General features: G+C 41.7%; 1 protein-coding gene across 7 annotated transcripts in view; it reads right to left on the bottom strand.

Annotated features, from left to right (window-relative positions):
• szt2 (SZT2 subunit of KICSTOR complex) overlaps window positions 1-24,079 on the bottom strand; it is an 84,095-nt gene that overhangs the window by 28,475 nt on the left and 31,541 nt on the right. For 6 of the 7 annotated variants that reach the window (XM_047586783.1, XM_047586788.1, XM_047586787.1 and 3 more), the window contains 14 exons: window positions 23,105-23,219; window positions 21,342-21,429; window positions 18,955-19,073; window positions 18,707-18,871; window positions 17,233-17,317; window positions 12,001-12,174; window positions 8,337-8,528; window positions 5,637-5,836; window positions 5,244-5,410; window positions 4,676-4,773; window positions 4,400-4,532; window positions 3,111-3,241; window positions 2,193-2,240; window positions 531-652 (listed from right to left, as the gene is read on the bottom strand). In XM_047586783.1, the coding sequence (XP_047442739.1) occupies window positions 531-652; window positions 2,193-2,240; window positions 3,111-3,241; window positions 4,400-4,532; window positions 4,676-4,773; window positions 5,244-5,410; window positions 5,637-5,836; window positions 8,337-8,528; window positions 12,001-12,174; window positions 17,233-17,317; window positions 18,707-18,871; window positions 18,955-19,073; window positions 21,342-21,429; window positions 23,105-23,219 (1,837 nt within the window). Of the gene's footprint in view, window positions 1-530; window positions 653-2,192; window positions 2,241-3,110; window positions 3,242-4,399; window positions 4,533-4,675; window positions 4,774-5,243; window positions 5,411-5,636; window positions 5,837-8,336; window positions 8,529-12,000; window positions 12,175-14,177; window positions 14,229-17,232; window positions 17,318-18,706; window positions 18,872-18,954; window positions 19,074-21,341; window positions 21,430-23,104; window positions 23,220-24,079 lie in introns of all 7 variants that reach the window. The other variant, XM_047586781.1, reaches the window with a different exon arrangement.

The following is a 24,079-nucleotide window of genomic DNA, read 5'->3' as shown; positions in this document are numbered from 1 at the left end:
CAATTCCCTGCTTCATTCCCACAACGACAATGATGGAAAATGTAAGACAAGCACACAGAGATGGTGAGAGATTATATGTAATATATCAAAGTAACTCAAACACTGTTTATAAAAAGGTACGTCTACATACACTAGAAACCACAAGATAGTCTTAGTCTAAGTGTTTGTTAAAGAAGGGCTGATGCAGTGTACATAAAAGTGCCAATGTTGCTACATTGGACCATTTGGCTGTTAATTGCGTGTTAAGAGATCTGACTTCTGAGCTGCAGAAACATCTGCATCTTTCTCCAAATTTACATCGGCATAGACAGTTGTATAACACTTGAGTTAAGTGAGACCATTTTAATGTGGTGAGCTAAGCATCAAATGGTCCAAAGACCTTGGTGGTGGGACGCGTTTGTGCAATCAACACAACTATAACTCAGCGGTGAGAGAGGTATTCACAGCGCAATAGAAACAGGACCTTTTCATGTTTCATGGTTTAGCCTGAAGGATGTTTAGAAGAAAGACGCTCCCATATGTCAAGTCACCTTTTTGTCCAGGATGCTGATGAAGAGGAACCTTTGGCGCGGAGCCAGTCCTGCCCCGGCCTGGCCGGGACCGATCAAATCGCTCTGCTCCAGAGCCTCGAAGCGCTGGAAGCCCTTATGAGCTGCGCAGAACACAGAGGAACTCAGTGAAACAGCAAAGAAATGGGATTCAGAGCCAGGCAACATGTCATGGCATGTCCCTAGCGACTGTCAGGAGGATGACAGTTAATAGACAGGACCGTGCTTTTGAACTTAATTTTGGTTTGCAATTCATTTCCACCTCCACATTCGCTGTAGATTTATTGAGACTATTCAGATACTGATAAATCAGGATTTTTTTCCCGATTTCTTCCTTGAAGGCCATGGTTCCCCAATATCCTTCCAGTTTTTCCATTTTTTTCTGCGTTCCACAGAACAACCTCAATTTTAGTAGTTTCTACATCAGTCTCCTTAGACGTTTCGTCTGCTTGATGCATGTCAATGATTTGACCCTTCTCAAACAGACTAGCATCTTTTCCACGACCAAGGGATGTGTCTTTAAACATGACTGATTAATCAATGAGAAGCTACTCGTTGTTGCCAGCTGAAAGATAATCACCCATGTAATAATTATCTTTTTTAAATAATTTTTTATATATTTATTTTTTTGGCCAAGCAGTGTATCTTGGCAGTAAAGAAGCAGAAAAGGGTGAATATTATTGCCAGAGATACTGCAGGTCCATTAGCATTACAGCTTCAAGGTCTGTTTTTACTCTTAAACAAAACAAAAGGCATCCATCTGACTACAAATTACCGTGTGGTGTATTTGGTATACATCAGCAGGGCTTCATAGTTAAATACGTTTAGGTTTTTACAAAGTTATAAGTTAACTTACTGTATAATTGAGCCAAAAAATTAAAATATTTAGTTTCTTTCTCGAGAAGATGCGCGTTTGCACACTGAAATAAAGCTGCAGTCAAGAGGATTTTCTATGCCCTGTTTTATAATCAAACGTTTCAGTCAGATCAGGACGACCCAAGTCCCATCTGTGTTCATTTAATTACATTTTTGTTTTTTTGTTTTTTTGCATGAAAAAGGAAAATTTTAACCGTCAGGCTCCTTAAACGGACACATTCAAAGGATCTCCCTGCCGCATGAAAATCAACAAATCTAACTGCACTGCTTCAGAGGGGAGATTGTTTCATTTAGAAATTAGCTTCGCCTGAATGCGGACAAAAGCCAAAAGATAATTTCATTCTGTCATCAAGTTACATCGTGAATCACGCATCAGTTTTTCAGCTGAAGACGAGAGAATGTACTGTGCATTGGAGTCGGGCAAATCCTTGGTCAACTTCAGAGGTATAGCAGTACTGTCAATCACTCTTATGCCCAAAGAGTTATTCATAGGCATGATTGATGCCTCACAGTGCGCTGTAGTCAGAGGACAGTCCTCATGTCGAGTGGACTGCTTTTATTCCCTCAATGCATCTTTATGCCTCGCAATTTGATTGACGAAATAGGGCCCAATATTTGAAAAGATGTAAAGCACTACACTTGCCTTTGGTCTCCTTTTATACCATTTTCTTAAACTAACAGACACACTTATAGAAACCAAAGTAAACAGAAAATGCAGAAATGTACAGCATGCCGTCGGCTGCTGTTAAGCTGAGAGGTAAAACTTACGTGTGAACCTATTTAGCACTGGGCTGTGTTCTTCATCTGAACTGTCTTCTGCAGGCAAACAGAGATGGCACAAACGACAAGGCGGCATGGACAGTGAAACACAGCTCGACACAAACCGGAGTAAGCAAACACTTGCAAAATAACACAGGACATGTTAGGCAGCTGCTAGCGTGGACGGAGAAACACAGAATCAAAGAGCAGCAGCAGCGGCGGCGGCAGCAGCAGCAGCGGTGGCAAGGAGGGCGTGTTGAAAGCTTCGACATAAAACATTCATGCTTGGACTTTTCTTTTTCTCCTCTCTACGCTACACGAGGTTAAAATAAGCGTTAGCAACATGCTGCAGAGAAAGGTTTATTCAGGCCTTTGCACATTCACGCATCTATGTATTTTATCATAAACATTTATCAGCAGCAGCTTCTCTGAAGGCCTCATGTTCACCACTATCTCCATTTTAACTCAAACTGCGTTGCACTTAGACTTCAAGTGCACTATGAATTAATTTTATATTATTACTATCAGTACTCCACCATAACCACTTGATAGTCTGGTAGTAGAACTGTGATTATATCAAGTGCAAGGTTTTCAAAAGGTGATTTGCCGACTTTCCTTCATTTCCTTCATCCTTCACTTTTTTTTTCCCACTTTCAAATGGCCTCGTATTTACTTCTCTATTTCGTTGGTTTGATTTACTTCATGATTTCATGGATATTTGTTCTTAATTTTTAGCAGAATTCAGTGAATACAGTGGACACTAAAAACATACGACCGTTTCTGTTCCATTGCACTCTACGTGCAAGTACAAAACTGGACATACTAATAATGCTGCTTTGTTGATTGATGACCATTCAATGAGTTGCATCGTGCATACTTGCGATATGCAAGTAAGAGTCTGCCGTGAACAGCAGGTTTAGCCGTTACCTTGCTCTGTGCTGCAGTGCCACTGATGGAAGTTGCGGCCAATCAGAATGAAGCTCCGCTTGGAGTCTGGAGGTTGGCTGAGGTTCTGGACAATAGGGAACGGTACGAATCTGTCTCCCGACCGGGGGCAGCTTCAAAACGAAAAAAAGGTTTAGGACACAGAGAAAGACAGCAAGATGTACAAGGGTAAGAGTACTTTAGTACTCAAGCTACTGCTTGGTAAGGTTCAAATTTCTTTCTGTGTGAAATGTCTCATTTCGATAACATCACAGAGACCAACTGTGATGGCTGCATTGAGGGTATGTGGAGGACTGGACACCAGCAAGAAGGAACTACCACCTAATCCCTCAGTGGCTTCCAACAAGGTGGTCACTTGTGTACTTGGTCACCTTAACCCTCAGGATTACATATACACTTATGACCACAGTGTACCCATCTTCTGACGGCTACTTCCAGCAGAATAATGCACCATGTCACAAAGCTCATATCATCTCAAACTGGTTTCTTGAACATGACAATGAGTTCACTGTGCTCCAATGCCCTCCACAGTCACCAGATCTCAATCCAATAGAGGAACCTTTAGGATGTGGTGGAACGGGAGATTCGCATCATAGATGTGCAGCCGACAAATCTGCAGCAACTGCGTGAAGAGCTACTCGGTGCAAAGAGAAAAACTAAAGATTGCCTTTTTTTTTTTTTTTTACAGTGTTTCATTCATTAATTAAGAATTGTCACACCAAGAGTCAGAAGTGAGAATATTGTGAAATTCATTTGTTCCCAGCAGGTCTTCACTGTGTGATATGGAAAAAAAAAAAAAAAAAAAATACAAATTGTAATTTGAAGTTTTTCTCCATTTAAAACTGTTCAAATTTCAGTGGGGGCGTACAAACTGTTTGAAGAGTCAGGTGGCTGAATGCAGCTGAAATTTCATTTGATGAATAAGTGCTGAAAGAAGAATCAGCATCGAGAGCTGTTGAAATGTAATTTGAATTGAAGTGACAATCAACATTTCAGCTGGAGCTGAAGCGCCCGAGTCGGAGTCTGTGTGTGAGCCTCAGGAATGTGATTGTGTAAGCAGAGAAATGTCAGGTTAAAAACACCTGAAATCTTCACAACAAGAAAAAGTACTTTTCAAATCATTAAGCCGCAGCCACTGAAATTGCTGTAATTCTCAGCGAGATAAACGCTTGCGATTCTGAATGCGTAATGCGCCGTTGAGATTCTGAAAAGTGATGGTTCATAATGGAGAAAAATAACAAGCTGATTCAAAGGCAGAATGAACAACTCACCGGGTCTTCACGAATGCCTTCACTGAAGTATCGCTGGCCAGCGAACTGACCAAATTGACAATCTCTGCCAAGATGGAAGGCAGCAAGAAGTGTGAAGCAATTTCCACTACGCACTGCTGAATGGAGGGACAGCCTGTTCGCGAGCGGCCCAGTTACAAGGGAACAAACAGAGATACGGGAAGTAAGAGGTACGTCCATAATGTAGGGTGGGACAACCAGCTACGTTAGAATTCACACTTATCTCTCAAGGTGACAGAAACGCAGGGAGAAACTTACCAAGTTTGGCCATGAAAGTTATCCATGGCTCGCTGGTATCCTGGTAGACGGGGTGAAGGGTGCCTGAATCTCCTTCCTCCAACTGAGACGCCTGCCTCCTGAGCAACCACAAAACACCAGTGTTGCATTAGAAGACATTTTATCTCACGGGAGTATAAAGCCAGAGCTGTGGTGGTTTTTAAAGCCGGTTGTGTTGCGTGTCTGTCAGTAACGGTGATGTGTTTGTCAGGTGTTGAGATTTCTAGCTGCAGTGGTGCGACTGGTACTGTGATCACCATGAGAACTACCCCGATCAGGCACAACATTATGACCACCTTCTTAATATTGTGTAGCTCTCCCTTGTGTCCTTGAACGCACATGGGCCTTCTGAGGGTGTTGTGGTCATAATAATGTGGCTGATTGGTATATTCACAACTGTTTAGATGCAGGAAGTGAATTTTTCAGAGCTGACAGAATATGTACAGATTTTATTCATGAACCTTTTTGTTGTTTAAAAAAAAAAAACACAGACTGTCACGGCTTCGTGTTCGGCTTCAAGAACCAACTGAAGTTTTCATCTCTACCCCACCTCTGGACCTGCTCCAGCTCCACGGCTGTGGCCTTCTCCTGGCTCCACTGCTGCTTTACATTCTCCGTCTTGTGCCTCCTTCGTGCTGCTCGGCCCTCCTCTCCTCTTTCTTGCACAATGTCGTCGGTTGTCTTGGGCGTCCCGAGCTCCGTTGAGTCTGGCTTGCTCTGACGGAGGGACGGAGGATCACACTTATTCTACATTTATTCTAAAGTCTGTGTTGACTAATAAACAATTAGCTATTAACCTATTATTGAAGAACAAACTGAATTTATTAAATCTCCAGCAGTTGGTTTTAGTTTTAGGTATCTTTTGTATCTAAAAAATGATAAGGCAGTAATTACACACAGCAGATTTTCACAATAAAAGCTTTCAAGTCTTGGAAGCACTGACCAGTATGTCCCAGAAGCTCCTGCGGGTGCTCTTGCCAGTGGGTGTGGTGGACTCAGGCGTGCTGGTTCCTGTCACAGGGGTGCCCCCTACAGTTTGGATTAAGGTGATGGGCGACGGGCTGGATTTGAAGACCCGAGAGCCACTGCGCTGCCTTGGGCTCTCCTTCACTTCTTTCACCTCAGGCACAGGATTCAGCAGTCCTGAACACACATTTTACAGCCAAGTGTTTATATGGAAGTGAACTGAAAATGTAACATAATCAAGCAGCCACAGACACATTTGGAAATTATTGAGCTCAGCTTCCGTTACTAATTACTTTTTATATATTTTTTTGTTTATTTGTTCAGTTTTTTGAGCAAACTAAACCAGAAACTATATCACAGTGATGACCCGCCCCCACTGACCAGACTTGATTAATACTACGCTCTGCTCTACCTCCAGCAGTTATAAAGAAATGTTTGATTATTAACTGTACTTATTAATTTGTTTATTTATTCCTATTTTCATGCTCCTACGGGATCTCTTCACATAGTGGTTGTCATGGTAACCTGTTTACCATGAGTTCACATCCCAGAAAGTAAAAAAAAAACAAAAAAAAAAACAAAACAAACAAACAAAAAAAATTACCATGGATTAGCATTATAGTCACTATCTAAAATGACAGAGTACTTTATTTTGTACTTTTTAATTGTTAATTGGGGATACAGGCAGGGTCATCTTGAGTCTAATCAGTACGGTCTGAGAGTGAAGTCAAATTAGCAATGATAAAAAAACAAAAATAAAAAAAACATAGCAACTAGTATTCACCATTACGTCACAGTCTGTTTCTATAGTGTTAAATAACTACTAACTAACTACAAAACTTAACCATTAACCATTAACTTGTGCATGAACTACCTAAAATGACACAAACCATGAACAGAAGACTGCATTGTAGTGTTCTAGTTTGGTCTAAGTCCCACCCACTAACATGGAGGAGGTGGAGCTTATGACCTATACTGCAGCCAGTCACCAGGGGGAGCTCTACTTGCTTTGACTTCAATTTTGAGGTGTCATTCTATTGTTCATCTTTATTTACATATTTTATAAATAGTTTTGGATCCAGCACCATCCCTAGTATTGCTCGTTAAGCCACATTCGCTTCACTTTTCAGACCATGTGGCTACATCGTGCAAACATGCTAACATTATGTCCTTGCAGCCTTCATCATAGCTGCAGAGTGTAAATCTGGCCAAAATAATTGGTGAAACAGGAAGTGAGTCTGGGGGGAAGGGGTGTATAACTATATCTGATACATTTTCAATATGCACTATAGTTGGCTGCAGTTTTGTGCAGCATGGACATATTCCTGTGGCTACTTCAGGGGCAGCACTACAAATAGCCTTAATCAATAAGGTTTGGCTGCAGGACACACACGGGGTTCCTGAGGTGGCTCTGCTGTATCGTGTCCTCCTCAAGTTTCACATAATCCAACTCGCTGCTCTCTTTGCCGGCGTCAGATTTCACGAAGTCCCCCCCCTCACCACTTAATAATCACACAACGAGTTCCGTTAACAAAGTCTGATTTAAGTTAATGCAAACGTAATTACCACTTGTGCACACATTTAAATGGCATTTAAGACCTGATTAACTTCTTGTAAGACTTTTTTTTTCTTCAAATTCCCTTGAAAGATGTAAATTCATGAAATCCAAAAGATAGATTTTTTTTTTTTTTGTCTGGATCAATACTCATACATATACAGTCAGTCTGAGTTTCCTACCAACTGAATTTAATGAAACATGAAAACTGGCAGTTTACAGTTTTGGGTGCTAAAAAAAAAAAAAAAAGATTTATAGTTTAGAGGCTTCGAAAAATCTCATAATTACCTTCATTTAATGAGAGGTTGGAAGTGATATATTTTTCAGGTTATTACTAAGATGTTTAAAGTTTAGACACCAAGCAGTCTATTCATCATCTGGTATCTGCAGCGAGAACAGGAAAAGGTTTTCCAAAACTTACGGGTTTAATATAGGACAGGGTGTTCTGTTTTATTACAGCTTAATGTCTGTTCACGCTGTAACTCAGACTACCCAAGATTATAGATAAATATACTACTCCTGCAGCATACGCAACAAAAGATATTGTACATTTTTAGTGAAAAGTAATTCTGACAAGTGAAGCCTCACTAAGTCGCAAAACGGCAATAAACCAAAGAACGTACTGTTTAAGTGAAATATTCATCGAGTGTGTTTAATTGATTTTTCAAGCATTACACTGATCCGCAGTAGAAAGACTGCATGTAATTACACGCTTATGAAACTATTTTACAGCAGCGTTCCATCTCTCGCAGTCTGGGATGAATCCTGATTTGGTTTACTTGAGGAAAAAAAAGCATTTCAAAAACCAAAAGACAGACAGCGAATGCAGCCTGTAATCAGGACACAGAAAAGACTCAAATGTTTGGCACCAGTGGAAGAGATGCATCACTATGGCAGCACTGCAGGTAAAGCAACACACACACACACACAATCAGAAACAGGCTGTCAGTGACATTTGGATTTTCTTTTTTATTTTCTGATAAATGGCGGTTGTTTAACAGCCGCCATGAAACTGCAGGCAGCAGACGGCCCTCTCTTCCCCTGTGTGTGTGTGTGTGCGTTGCTTTTATTGGCTGCTCGACGGTAGGTACAGTATAAATAACCACTTTATGATGAACTCACCTTTAGCCTCCTCCTTCTGAGCTTTGGTTGCTGGGCAGAGGATGCCCAGACAAAGGGGATTTGGCAAGACTCTCAGCTCCATGACGACGTCGCAAAGCGCGTGGCGCAGCGCCCCCTGTAGTTTGTCGCTCAGCTGCAAGGGGCTGACGTTGCCTTGTTCCCAGATGTCAAAGCGCACGTACAACTGTGGCTCTGTAAGAGGACAAGAGGACAACTTGACTGTCTGACATTTAAATGAAATGAAATTGACGATGGTCAAAAAATACTGATCCATCTCTCTACACCGATCAGTCACAACAATATCATCCTAATACTGTGTAGGTCTCAGAGAATGGACTTGGGCCCTCTGAGAGTGTCCTGCATTGTCTGGCAACACAATGTTGTTCGTGGGGGCCTTTAGGCGTAAGTTAGAATACTGCAGGACTGATCGAGTTCATTTTTGTTTGTACTTCCTGCTTCAATTTCAACAATGGCGACAGAAAGTCCTGACTTTGATCTTTCCTTGATGTGTTTCATTTGTATTGTTACAAAACAATCAATTTGATAAAGGTGGAGACAGAGAAGCAGCCAGACATGCTAAAGTAGAAATACGCAACGACTAAGTGGACCAATCACAGCTCTTGCACGTTAAGCTCCTTTCATACTCCCCCGGGTCGTCGCGGGTCTTTTCGTCAGTGTGAAAGGGTGGTCGCCGCATTTCTTCCCCAGTCAGATAACAAGCGACCTGGGAATTTAGCGGCTCGGCTCGCCTGCACTGTGAAACAGGTCCCACATTGTCCGACTAAATTACCCGATGGCGTTGCTGTACCTGCCTGTCAGGTTCTGATTTTGTCACTGTGCAGCTTGTCAGGTTGCCATTGTGGAAGCTCCGGGGCTGCGAGAGCTGCTCAATCAGATCTCAAAACAGAGCAAAGTTTTGGTCTGTTTTGAAGGTCAGTCTTCCTGCTGTTCTCCCCGAGACCGATCTCTGAAAATCAAATGTGTAGCTACGCGATATTTCATGGAAGTGCATAGGTGAAGTAGCACCTACGTCATGCTCGGGAAATCCCACCAATTCAGGAATCCCGATGTGAACTTCCTCGAAGCGCAGTCTAGAAGCCCATTAGCGCCCACCTAGGATTTATCCAGGTCAGAAATTCCTGTGCTATTTTCAGGTTGAAAGCCTCATCAGTTACGACATTAGGGTCTGCGTAGGCTCTGCGTAGGGGTCTGCGTAGTGTAGCTGTAGCATTTGCGTCAACTTAACGCAGAAACATAATCCGCCTGTTTGGGTCTTATCCTAGAGATCATCCTAGAGATACTTGATCAGTTTGGGATCTAGTGAATTTGGAGGCCAAATCGAGGGTGGGGGTACCTGGTCTGGTCTAAGGTGGGTGGTACATGCCTAAGTAACATCCACATGAATGTCAGGTCCAAAAGTTCACCAGCAGAACATTGGATTTTCACAAGATGGACAATTACTCACTCCTCCTGTCAGTGGTTTTAATGCTGTGGCTGATCGGGGTATAAAGAATGTATTCGGGTAGAACGAGGACGCTTTAAAAGAAGCAGCAGGGTTTACGAGGAATGTGTTCTTAATATTGGGTCACAGCAGTGTTAAGATGCCATTAATCACCTCCACCGGGACGTCATTCCTTTGACGAGGTTCATGATTATTCTGACTATAATGGATTTGTGTTTTAAGCAGCGCATGGGAATACACACACTAAATTTCTTAGCACAGACAAGTACAAGCCATTGTCTCCATTCCCCTCTCATGCAGACCACTTCCACTCCGCATGTACAAGGGGGCGATAAAAAGCGACTGCCGCTCATCTCTGGAGGGATGATGGAAATGAATATTTATGTTTGCGATAAGTGAGGACCAGGATGTTATGAGTGATTATTGCTGTCATTTACTGTGACACGTCCCGAATCCAAACTTTGTCTCCCTGTCCTCTGCCGCCCTGTTCATAAACTAGATTATCGCCGGCATAAAGAGACAATGTTTCGCCAAAGTCCCACGACATTCCTGCTTAACATTTTAAGCAACATTTAATTAAATTACGGTCAAATCAATACAGAATTACCAACTGAGTGACACATGAATTATGATTTTCAGCGCACGATTCTAAATTAAACTTAAAATTAAACCCTTTGTTGAGGAACACTATCGCTTAATGCCCCTTAAATCAGCTATTTGTTGGTGTTTCCTATTACACCAACAACAGTGTGACTAATACATTATAAACAATCAATTCAATAAGCCCCAAAACCGAGATTAAGTTTTGATTTACGGCCTTTTCTTGCAGTGTCAAATTTAGATTCCACGACACTCTTTCCATTTTACAGAGTTGTAATTGGGAAGATTTAATCGTTCAGTTTTAGGGACGGTTAATGTTTGGATTTTCAATTTAATAGGCAGACTGTTACTCATTACACAGCTTGAGGTTTACATCTGTTGTTAATGCATTTTGAAACGTGTGGAGTTTATACAACAAAATAACTCCTTATTATTTAGGTCATCAACAGAGGGTCCGCGACCCCTAGGGGGTCCTCACAGGTACTGCAGAGGGGTCGCAAAATCTTTGGTTGATTACACATTTTTATGTAATTTTTTAATTTTTTTAAATTTTCCCCCACAAATTTAGATTTCTTTAAATACACATTAACATGAATGCAACATATTTTAGTAAAGGGATAAATGGAGGCAGAAGACATATAGTAGGTAGGGGGTCCATACTTACTACTACTTACTACTATACTAATCCCTCCATCAGTTTGGAGTTCCTTGATCATAAAAACCTGAAAAACACCCCTGCCTTCTTACAATATCATCGTGTTAACAAACCTGGTGTTGTGTGAAGATTTCTTTGTCCAAATGAATGACTAGCAGTGTGCATACGTCAGAGCTTCAGTTTGAACCACAGTTTTACATCGCTGAAGGTTGCTCTAAGAATACTTTATATAGAAGATCGGTGTGTCTGGCAATTTCAAAGCGACGCAAGTTAACAGAACAAGTCTGCCTTTTGTTTTGTCTCTCATGAGGATATTTCCCCCTGTAGTTAATTCTGAGGCTTTCAAAAAATGCAATACAAATCATTAAGTGGAAAACAAGCAAACGTTCTTCACTAAACTAGTTTTTTTTTTTCTTTTCTCCCGTGTCCCTGAGCCAATCTTTGTTTTCTGGATTTGCTGGTTTCTGTTTTAATTGATAGTGGAAAGACGGCTGTAATTAAAAAGCTAAAAGAGATCACCTTAGTAACTCGCTGTTTTTTTCTGCTCGAGTTTAATGACGTTTAATTCGTGAATAGATGTTCAAGGGAATATTAAGAGACGGGGTGAAAAGCACATAGGCTACCCTTAATTACCGGACATTTTTGGATCTTTATTTTTGCTTAATTTTGAGTTTTAAAGAGAACTGGTGCTTCGAGGTCCCATTGATTCATGACCCCGTGTCACCAGTAAACTGAGCGTGTTCATTATCAACACGGAATTAAGCTTTATACTAAAGAACCAGGAATGTCTAATGAAGTCTTTTTTTTTTAAGAGTACTTGCTTCTTGCATCATTTCCTATTAGTCTGACTTTCTCTCTAACCCTGACCACCCCCCAGGACCTGAATCAGACACATCAACGCAGGCCAAATTAATTGCAGTTTAATTTTACTCGGTGTGTGTGTTTACCTGAACTGACGCCGATAGACTCCACTTTAACGACGGTGGTCAGCTCATCGAAATGCTCCGGGTGAAGGGGGGTGGTGCAGTTGTCTGATCTCTGCAGTGCGGCGCAGTCCTGAGCTGGAACCTGAAGGGGCCGACCCTGGCCGTCCACAAATGAGAGGGCGATGCACGCAATACCTGAAATGACAGGGAATTCGTTAAAATGACAAACTACGGAGCCTCAGCTTACAGTTAATCAGAAGTTTTCATTCCTACAACCTGAAAGGTAAACACTCTTTTGTTCCACTCAATATCATACTTTATTGTTTTGTAACGGTGTCCGCTGCCTTGTAATTTGTGGCGTTTGTGGTAATTTGTGGCCTGTGGCACCACTTGTGTCCTACAGCGTTACTGTGTCTGGCATGCTTTGGCTTTTCATGCAAGAAAGGCAAAGGAGTCACAGCTGCTTTTCAGAAATACTACGCAGTTTTGCCATTTCAAACACAGCCTGCTTCATGTGTTCACAGATCATTGTTTGTCTGCCACAGCTTATCCTTTTTACACTGAGAAGGAAGGTGTACTACAATACTTTTGACAAGAAAATGTCCTTAATTACCTTACCTTGCTTGGGGCAAATATTATACTCTGAGACTTGCACACAGTATATAACTATTTTATTTAATAGGACATCATTCTGTTCCCTTAGTCAGAAGTAGCTAAACTAGGTTCAATTTCCACCTAACCGCAATGCAGATTCATTGGATTATTTTCCTAATTTTCCATTATTCTATAGTAATTTTTAATGTATCTGAGACAAATGAATCATAGCCAGGCTTTTACGTGGCTGTGAGGATGCATCTAAATCAAGTGAAACACTACTAAGCCCTGTATGGTACCCTCTGCTGTGAATTTGAAAATAAAATAAATAAATAAACAAATCCAAAGTTGAGTAATTTCATCACTATGCAATAGTCGGCAAAAATGAAGCAGTGTTATGCTGAAAAGATGACAACAGAAAGCAAAGCGATGGCGGGTGAGTACGTTTAGTTTAGTCGGGAGCACGTGGAGGACATCATAAGTATTACACTTTCTGGGTTCCCTCTTGTTTTTACGTCCCTATACGCCGCAGGCTTCTGTGGGTTGACGCGTCCACCGCAACAAGCGAGAAGTCATTCAGATTGTCCTCAGTAAAGTAGGTCCTTCAGTCTGCCACTAGTTCAAGTCGAACCGTTCACGGACTGACTTTTCTGATTTTGACGGTAAGCGCTTCATCAAATACTTGATCAGAAACTCGTAGCAACTGCACGACAAACACCACACCAATTTGCTTGAGATGTGGTCTTTTGAGTGGTCTAATATTGAAATGGTGGAGTGCGTACAAACTGTGGCACATACAAATGCACAGGTGCTCAGGAGCGGCTTCCGACAAATTGCCGGTGCCACCGCATGGACGAGAATCTGAATCCTTGAAATGAACAATTTTGTGCAAAGTGCTTGCAGGTGAGCATGTTCAATCCATCCAAGTAGCCTTTGTTAACAGCTGCTTAACACGGCGGAGCATGTCGACCTGCTGAATGAGGGTGAAGGTGCAACACTGACATTGATCAGGGATTAATCTGACCCACTCTTATGGAATAAATGAAACACGAATGAATAAAAAAAAAAAAAAAAGACAAAAAACCTACATTAAGAATCCTAAAGTATTGCCCCGTCAAAGACAAACTGAAATATATTTAAACTTGCACTAGGGTTGTCCAACATAGCTGAAAGTCTACAGAGAATAAGTAGATGTGGTATGAAAAGGCCAGCGGAAAATATTTCTGCGTAATTAGTTGAAAGGTATTCTTACTTCCAGTCCATTTAAAATATTTATTGCAGTTGTGTTTTGCTCTGTGAAGCAGATATAAATAAGCTGAACAGCAAAGAAACCTGGGCTCAAACACCAGTAGCGTCACACGTCATGCGCCTTGGACGTCCATGCCAAAACTCAAGGCAACTCAAAGATGAAGCTTCATAATATTAATAGTGATAATACAATTACACTGGGTGCCAGGGGGAAGCCTTAAACCAAAGGAGCGAATGGCGTGAAGAGAAAACAGGCCAGCAGCAGAGCACAAAGGGGGGCTAGCAGCAAGGGCATCTGTCAACACGATGGGCGTGAAAGGTTTCCAGAGCGGGCAGAAGATGACATGTGGTGGTACCTTTAAAGTGAGAAGGCGGGAAGAGTTGCTGAACCAGCTCCGACATGGTACCTGGGCCAAAAGAGACCCGGAGACCCAGAGAACGTCATTAGGGATGAACCAGTATCATTTCTTTTATTGTCTTTTACTAATCCAAGTTAACAAACTCCAAGAAGTGACGGGAGTTAGGAGGCACTGTTCCATCATACCAGGATCAGAACCTACCAGGGGATATGATTTTCCAGGCTGCATGCATTTTTTTTTTTGTGAGTATTCCAGATGTCTTCATCTCCTACTCCCACCGGTTACCCACAGGAGATGACATTCCTATGGTGTTTCCCATTATTTTTGCCCAAGAATGGTAATAACTTAAAGCCTCCCACCACAGAAGAAGATTTTTGGGTCGGCGGTGCTTTTCTTGGAGCTTCACAATCCATCGTTTTTTCAAGTTCTTTACCTGAATGAAGACGGTTTCTCTAAGCTCAAATAAATTCAGAGTTTACAGGGTGTTCCTACAACATAGCTTAATTAGAAATCAGCTTAGTCATTACCAAAAACAAACATCATTAATTAGCGAACAGGAAACACAGGTGGGAGTCTTGACACCGTTAGCCACAACACTACGTCAAGCTGTCTGACACTGAGTAATTCCCCACACCGAGCAGGGATCAGGTAGTATCCTCATCTAAGCATCTTGCTCCACGGCGGCCTTAACTAATGAGTCAGAGTCTGAGCTTCCCTGCACAGCAATTAAAAAGTAGTTTGATGGCAGGTCTAACAGGGTTAGGGTTAGGGTTAATGTTTAGAATTTGATGGGGTGCAGGGAAGTCATTTCAAAGAGAGAACAAATGTACGCTTAAATGACCGTTTTGACTTCCAGACACAGATTGGTAAGGGATCTGCTGTTGATCTTTGTCTTATTTTATTTTTGCTGGACACGTGTGATTGGTTCAGTACAACCACAGCGTCAATCAACAACAAATTTAACACAGTCGCCATATATATGACACGTGACATGGAAATGAGTGCAAGAAAAAACACATGGAAAGTTGGACTTCTTCATTTGAATAAAGTCACCCAAATAAGACGAGGCTCTGCCAACAACAAACAAAGCAATTTCCACACAAGGGGTGAAATCCCACAATGAGTAAACAACCACATTGTACAGCTGGAAACGCAGGGCAGCAGCCTGCTATATGGAATCTCTGGGCTGAGGTTTTGTTTGTGCCCCTCCCAACGGACCACATATAATGAATGAGACAGCTGGGAAGGTTTCCTGCAACAGGCTGGCCATCTTTAGTAAAAGGGCAAATTAGGTTGGCACTCTTCTAAATGCAAAAAGCATTTAAAAGCGAAAAATAAAAGGCATCGCAAGGGGGTAAGGCCAGCTGATGGAAGCCTAAGCGCGAGGTTTGCTGCACAGTTCCAGGTGCACAGTCTAGAGGAGAAAGAGTGAGCTACCTCAGGAAAATAATTGTGCTGATGTTCAGAGAAATTAGCAGCGTGTGAAAAGGGAGTGTAGTCCCTGTTATGCCAGACGGGCAGAGGAAAAATGGCTCCTCGATTTAATGGGGGAAGTACAGTATAAATAGGAAAAGGAGACTGTCAGCGTATTGTATAATATCAGTGTGATTTCAAAACAGCAGCTTAACAATAGAAGAAAAGAGCCAGCATAAAGCCCCACAACCGAGCTCAAGTTATTACATTATTTCCTCACAGTAAGCAATAAGGACTTGGCTAATGTCCGAATTGCAGTGTCTCCCACAAGATTTCGTTAGACAGGATCCTAATGTCTTAACAAAAACCCCTGATTATGATGCTCCCAACTATTAAAAACAATTAATACAGTATATGAAATGTCTGCACATAAAATAAGGAGCATGCTTTTTTGTTTCTTTAAATTACAGTAATAACGCTGATGTTGGATTTAGCTACAAACAGCGTCAGTCTGTGCAGTTCATCTAGAGGAATAGTAAACATTAGGCTTTTGAGATGTGGCATTCTTTGGACAAATGTATGTACGATTAAATAAAGTATCAGCAAATAAAACAAATTTATAGTAAAGAGCTTACTTTTAAATCTAACTGCTAGTTTTGCTAGTCAACGTTACGTCTGGAGTCGTTTCCTCTGGGTTTCAAATTATTCTTAAAAAAAAATTCTAATGCATCAGGTTAAATTCAGAACAGAGCAGCTGAGCGACTGTGTTGCCAGATGGTAAATGAAGACGTGTGTCACTTTAAAATCATCATATCTTGACCCAAACTATCAACTATCATCATGTACTACAACAACTTCACACACTAGGACAGTGCATTTAGAAAATTTATCAAAGCTATTCTATGTATATGTAACTGCAATAAGCTAAGGAACAAACACAAAGGATTGTCCATTTGAATGAAATAATTAACGTATAAATATGATAGTTTATAAATTATGGTTCATCTGGCAACACTGGCTTTGGGGGAAGGGAGGGAGAGACGCTTTCGGGAGCAATAAGAAAAACAAGGCAAGCACAACATTGTTCGAAACGTAAAATATTCCAGATTCAGATATTTCAGCCCCTTGCTGTCTGCCACAGTTTTAACGCTGTGCTGGAAACCTTGGAATTGTGAAGTAGAATAAGGATCTAAAAGTTTAGTCCCACGAAAAGAAACACGTAGTCAAGTTAAACATTAATGCCAAACACGAGGGAAAAACACTTTGCAGGGCGTCATTTCCAGCCGCTCATTTTCCTGCTAGTCATTTTCCAGTGCAACCGCTCAGCATAAGCTAACACGGAATCTGTCACGGGAAACTGAAGAAACTGAATGCCAGTTCCAGGATCTTTCTGGCTGTACCAGCAGTTCTCCCAATAGTGACTGGGCAAAAGAACAAGTGCAGCAAACACAATGGTAGTAGCAACCTCTAGACACACTCCTGTATCTGTACAGACAGCCAGGACAAGCAATGTTAGCCAACAGAACAAAAAGTACTCCGGTTTATTCCGTTTCTCTTTCACACATGCAGTACTGTCCACCTGGGTGAGGTTATAGTTGGGTATTGACACGTGTGCTGCACTGGGAGGGGCTGTGATTACCTTTGCCTCCTGTCCCCTGGCCTCCAGGCTTATTGTAGAGGTAGATGTCGCCGTCAGGAAAGTCACTGCTCAAGTGAAAGTAGTGCTGCAGACAGAACAGGAAAGCAAATCAGTTCCTGGATGCTCGAAGCGCACCAGTCAGCATTTATTTCAGACATCGCAATGAGTGTTGTCAAAATGATTTTGGTCTCTGCCTCAATTGTGCAGAGCCGGGAGACTCCCATATCTAGGATTTATTAATTTTTAATCCAGATCCCTATAACAGCTGTTTGTAGTGCACCTGCATACGTCAAACTGTCATCAATCAGTGCGGCGAGACATTTTTGGTTCGCAAGCAGCAGACTTATCTCATCAGTTTTTTTTTGTTTTTTTTTAAGTTGTTGGGGGATCTAGAAAGGTCAACCTGACTATTTACTTTGATGTTTAATTAGTCACAATTTGATTACGCAACTGCTAAGAAAATGAGCAAGCAGAAACACTTTCTAGGACGAGTCACAGCTGTCACAAATCATCTCATGGTGAGTGATTAGAGAGCTGTTTAATTAAGCTGTTGAACTAATACTCCAGGACTGGATAGACTAGAAGCATTGTAGCATTGTAGAACATCATTTCTTTCCAAGTGTGCTTTGGAAGTTCGGCCGTAAAATTAGAATTTTGCGCAGGAGCCAGTGTAGTTGGCTCCCTGTTTTTAGTCTTCATGCTAACCTAGTGCCTCATGGGACACTATGACACCATGAAGTATAATCAGCATAATCATTTCAGTTTTAAACAATTACAGAGTGAACTAAATATGTTAAGCATTTATTGTGAATAAAATCAAACTTATATTTTGTATGTTTAGTTAGCAGTAATAACAGGGGCTGGAGCTAGGCTAATAATGGGCTAGAGACCTGAGCCTCCACTTCAGTCCAACTCATCCGGAGCAAAATATGGAGAGTACTGATAAAACTGTGACCCAAACTGTCCAATGCATATTAAAACCTTCAGACTGCTTTTTTTCCCCCGCCATCAGACTTAATTGTAGCATGTCACCATGTTCCCAGATCGTAACATTTCATCTGGTAAGTATATTGTTCTAGCAAATGAGACAACTGCCCAAACTACAATGGAGTTGTTTCACAGTTAGACACTTTGACATGTCATGGCAGGAAAAACACAAATAATGATGGCTGCTTCACTGGCACCAACGCCGGATGCAAAATCACTTTTTACAGCTCAAAAGAATTTGCAAATATTCACAGTAGCAGGATTCACGGTGTGTAACAGAAACCACGGAGCATACTGTTCTTCTTTCTTGTAACATTGGGATTGCCTGGTACTTAATTTCTCAAATGATTTCACGGTGTTAATAGCACATGTCTGTGAAAGGTGGGTGCATCTCTCAAGCAAAGTTTGCAGAAATGCAAGACTTTAATGGAGTCTTTAATACTTTAATTAATGGAACTGAGGTCTATTCACTACGTCTGGACTGTACCTTGAAGTGGTGTGCTGTGTTGCTGTCCGTGTACTTTGGTACATGCAGGAAGATGAGGAGGTTCTGCCTGAGGTAGTGAGCCACAGCGGACAGCCAGGGAAGACAGTACTGAGGGAGTCTGAAGGTCATCACCTCGGAGGCTGGAGATCCAGTCGGCTGGATGAACTGACCAGACGACATTCGGTGAAGACTCCTTATCCAAAAGAGTACATCAGTTTTCTGGCTGCACTACAAAGAAAGCAGCTTACCTCCACATCGGCAGGCGTCAGCTTGCAGTTCCTGACAAGCATGACGGTGATGATGTCCAAGGTGGTCTCGTCCAGGCGCTTACGTAGCACCTTCACCAGCTCGTCTGTGATCTCTGGACCTGAGGGAAAGAACAGCCCTGGATCAACCTCAAAAAACAACAGGGACTAAATCTTAGTGACTAGAATTTAATGTCCTCCCATTAAAAATTTAAATATATTTTCGTGTGAAACTGAAAGGGAGCGGCTGACGTGTTTTCTTGTGCAACCCTCGGGAGAAAGGTGAATCCATTTTTATTCCACTGACTAACTTTCCTACCAAGTTCCTAGATCCATTGATGTATGAATAATAAATACATATTAAAACTTTCAGTCACACAAGTAGTAAAAATGTCCTTGTGGGGATGAATACAGTATAACAAAAAGAAGGAACCAATTTATTCACCTTTTTAGAAGATTAATATACATTTATGAAATAGTTATGCTGTGTCTTAAAAGAAAAATCCAAATATAAGTGAGTACATAGAGTGGAGATGCTTGCGAAAGCAACTCAAGTGGATATTCAGTTTTTCAAAAAAATTTTTAAAGGGCATGCATGAACTCCTGCTTTAAATAGAAAAACTCTGTGTTTTACAAGGTTATGAGCTTTGGGGTAAAATAAATGTCTAATTTATTAATGACAATGCTAAGTATACTTGAAATTCGGGATGATTAAGATACCTTCAAAACACCATGAGTGGAAGGAGCAGAGGAGGATTTTAATGAGAAACCCAGAAGTAAAGCCTCTCTGATAGAAAGAGATTCACAGTACAACAGCCCCATCAACACGTCCACGGGAGGAACAGCAGCTCTTTGTACTGAAGGCCCCACAAGGCAGCTTTAAATACGCCACCAAATCACAACAACATACAAGTACATAGCAAAAAATAGCCGTTAAGGAACACTCCCACACGTCCATCATATAATAACCGAGACTGTGTGCTTTCATTAAATGGTAAGGGGTTTTAAATAGTGGTGAAATGGAACAAATTTTCCCCGTTACCAGTGTCTTTGCAAATGCAAAATAAAATTAAACAAATGTACGCTACAGTATCTCAAAATAAATTTGGGTTTACTAAACCTCCCTTAGAATAACAGCACATAAACAACACATAAAACCAACGTAACTTGCGTACGACACAACTCATCTTATTCTAAACATCAGTGGACACAACGGCTGTGCGGATAAGTGACAAACACGTGCTCTATCATCTGACCCTGTTCACTGACGGGAGAGGTGCAGCGGAGGACGTTACCAAATCTGTCCCCGGCTCTGGCTGTTTTCCACCCTCTCATCGCCATGCCATCACAGGCTCGTTCCACTCAGGAGCACTCGGCACTGCTACGGGCTTTCGCTTGTGTTGACTGGTGCCCAAAAAAAAAAAAAAAAAAAACTCCACTCTGATTTACCACAAGGAACACGATCAGCCAAAGGGATTGAGGGAGCGGCTGAAAACCACCGCGCATAATCTGCCTCATATTCTACAACGCCGTGGGCGCCTCTCCCGAGTGCGTAATACTGTTTGTAATAAATATAATAAATAAAAACTGCGTGATGGATTGCGTGGTCATCGTGAACCTCTTGGCGTGCCTGGTAAATGAGAGGTACGAAGAGAAAGTGAGAAAAATGAGGAGGGAAAAGAGTGGATGTGACATGTAAGGGAACGGAATCAGCCGGTGGCAGATCAAACAACCCACGAGCAATGCTAATGTTACCATTAGCCGAAACCTGAACATTTAAACTACTCTGGTATGGCATTTTAGCTTCCTAATATTGTGTAGGTGTCCCTCGTTGCTCCAAAGCAGTTGTGACTCATCAGAGGAAGGATGTCAGGTTTGTCCCAGTGCACCCTACAAATACTTGATCAGTCTGGAATCCACTGAGTTTGGAGGCCAGGTCAACACCTTGTGCTGTTTTTCATGTTTTCTGAGTTGTTCCTAGACTGTTTTTGTGTGTGTCAGGCTGCATCCTGCTGGGGATGGCTGCCACCATCAAGGACTGTGGGGTGGAGGTGCCCGGTCTGGCCTAGGTGGGTGGTACATGTCTAAGTAACATCAGCAACTTCTCCTGTCAGTGGTCATAATGTTGTGGCTGATCGGTGTACATACGATGTACAGTATGTTTGCATTACAAAACAATAACACAACTCAATATCCAGATCCAGACCCCGGTCCTGGTCTATATCATATTATATACCGTTATTCATAGGAGTTCAGTGAAGGTAATAGTTCACACAAAGACCTGTCAAAAGCTACAATTTCAACCTTAACCTTGTAGCAAACTTATCTGCATTTTCCGTCTGTTTTATTATTGATTTTTTCTCAACCCTTGTTACAAACGCTGCTCTTACCTGCATTTCCGACTCCATGCACCAGCAACAGGATGTGTTTGTCTACTTGTCCAACTGGCCGTGAGCCCTCCAGAGAAGACCTGGAGCCCTGAGGAAACAAGATACCGCAGATGTGATCAGCGCAAGATCTGGCACCAGCGCTGCAGTCGGCCTTTAATTAGGACGGGCCCGAGCAGTTTCATCTGTGTGGGATGTGGCATCTTCTTGTAACCGACGAGACAAACAATGTGATCGCAGGTTTTAGTTGATGCGCTGCATACGGGCCCTGGCTACACTCATTCATTCACTTTCTGTAACTGCTTGTCCTTTGTTTTTTCAGCTCAAAATACAGTAGAGATCATTCACGGCCTATATGGCCCTGGTTTTAGTCGAACAAGAAGGAAAACCGATATGTGCATGAATCACCTGTGAGACGGTGCAAACCTTCGTCATTTGTCGTGTGTCTCTACACTGATGATAAATATTGATGTTCAAAAGCAATTAAAATCAGCATTGTACCAAATGTTCTCTTCAATAGACGTCATTTTTTTTCCCCCTCTCTCTGCTGCTGCTGAAGACGACTAGAACCATTAACTTTCAAAACTCTGTTGCCTGTTAGTATTCACAGAGCAGCACAGTTTAGCCTGGTTCAGGGACATGGGATGATCTGGAACGACGATAGTGGTGTTGACAGTACTACCACAGCTTCTTTCTGTATCAACCCCTGCAAGAATGAATCTGGCTAGGAATGAATCTTGCTTCCTCACCTTATCAGTGCTATATATATATATATATATATATATATATATATATATATATATATACACACACACACACACACACACACACACACACACACACACACACACACACACACACACACACACACACACACACACAAACACACTAATGGCCCAGGGTTCAATTTTACTTTCACTACATAAGTTGTAGAGGGGCACAGGACTTTAAATTGCAGTGACTGACCCTGTAGTCCTCCATGTGTGAATTCTATGACTTATGGCTACAAGCAACCTATATATCAAAGGGCTCTAAACCTCTTAATCAGATTAAGGAAGAACATCCTTATTAGATTTTGAAAAACTGGAGGAAAACAGCTCCCAACAGGGACCGCTCGGACACCTCCCCTTACGTGTGAATGAGCCCAGTTAGGTTTGACTAGAAGTTCCTCTTGGAGTGCATTACAGCATGTACATCTGGAGGATTTTTTTTTCTTCTTGGTACTGTCAGAGTTTATTCCAAGAGACAATGGAAAGAAAACATTTGACTGAATTTGAGTTTTATTTATTTTAACAGACTGTAAGAACCACAGGACACAAGTGAAAAATTAGTGTTTTAGAGCGAGACTTAGACAGACTTTAATGACCCACAAGGGAAATGAATTGGTCATAGTGGCTTAATTGTTACAAAAGGCTGAGCTGTTATACAGCCAGATAGAGTTTGGTATAAAAGAAGTTTTGCAGCGTTCACTATGGGAGCGAAGCTGAACGAGTCTGCTGGAGAACACGCTCTTCTACTCCCCTAATGTTTGGTGTAGTGGATGGAAGGTGGTCATAATGTTATGTTGGATTGGCGTACATCTCTATTATGCGCATTGAATTATTCAAGCTTGTGTTCTGTGCATGATTTACCAGTCTTATTTGTTAAATCCTTTTAAGTCTCAAGCCACACTGAGTCTTATAGTTATAGCCCAATTACAACAACCACAGGACGTTGTAAATGTCAGTGTCAGTCCATATGGGCAGACACTCTAGTTGCTCACTTACCGTAAGTTCCTCAGAAATCAAAGGCTCTTGACTCCTGGCGAGCCCAATGGATCGAGTCAAGTGGAGGTTCCCGTCCACATCAGAGTATTTCCCAGTTAGTGACGTTTCACAGAGTCTGTCGGGTGAACACGAGCAGAAGGTTTAGAAGCGGACGTGACCGACCTGGGCTTAGGAAACGATTCCGTCTTCTGCTATCACTGTAAATGTCAACCACTTTCCTCAGAGCGCTATTTTCTCACATTGCTCTCGTCCAACAAGTGTTTTTTTTTTTTTATAACAACATAACAGAGAGTCGATTAGCAGTTAATGACAGCACACTCAAAACAAGGCTGACTTTAAGTGTTTAATTCAAGTGTCTAATGAGGTTCAAGTTGGGATAGTGGTAAAGCAGTTAAAGTCCACACATACAGTAGATTTACACATAATACACAACAGCTACACTATTAAAATAAGTGAGAATAAGCCAGCTTCTAGCTTCTGAGGCTCAAAAAGGTTCAGCCATGCTTCACATTTATTTTATTTCATTTTTCTGTTACATCTTTAAAGATGTCTACTTTTGACTGACGTCCCGCGTTAACGTCTTGGCAGGGAAGTGAATTGGGAACTGCGCGAGCCGAGTCTTGGAGGACACAGATATGCTTCCTCCAATTTCTCAGTAAGCTGCACCATCTGGCCACCAGAACATCCCAAAATGATGTTTACAAGGCATGTTGTGTTTGACAGCAATTCAATTTCCAGCTACACTGATTTCCCTTCAAACATAGTGCTGTCAGGAAAAAAAAAATAAAAAATGTGGATGGATTCGGATTTTTTTTCTTTTTTTAACAGACTGATAGAAGAAGTCTCCTCGTAAACACAGTGCCAACAAAAATGTTTACAGGTCAGTTTTGTCCTCTCAAACCTCCCCCGCATGTGATGGAGGGTTTATAAGATACTGTTTATTAGAGTGTCTGGAGGTGACCTCTCTTTATAAAC

This window comes from Mugil cephalus, chromosome 6 (genome assembly GCF_022458985.1).
Source record: "Mugil cephalus isolate CIBA_MC_2020 chromosome 6, CIBA_Mcephalus_1.1, whole genome shotgun sequence".
Lineage (NCBI taxonomy): Eukaryota > Metazoa > Chordata > Actinopteri > Mugiliformes > Mugilidae > Mugil > Mugil cephalus.
Note: the sequence above shows the minus strand (reverse complement) of the source record. Positions and strands in the feature narration are given on the sequence as shown.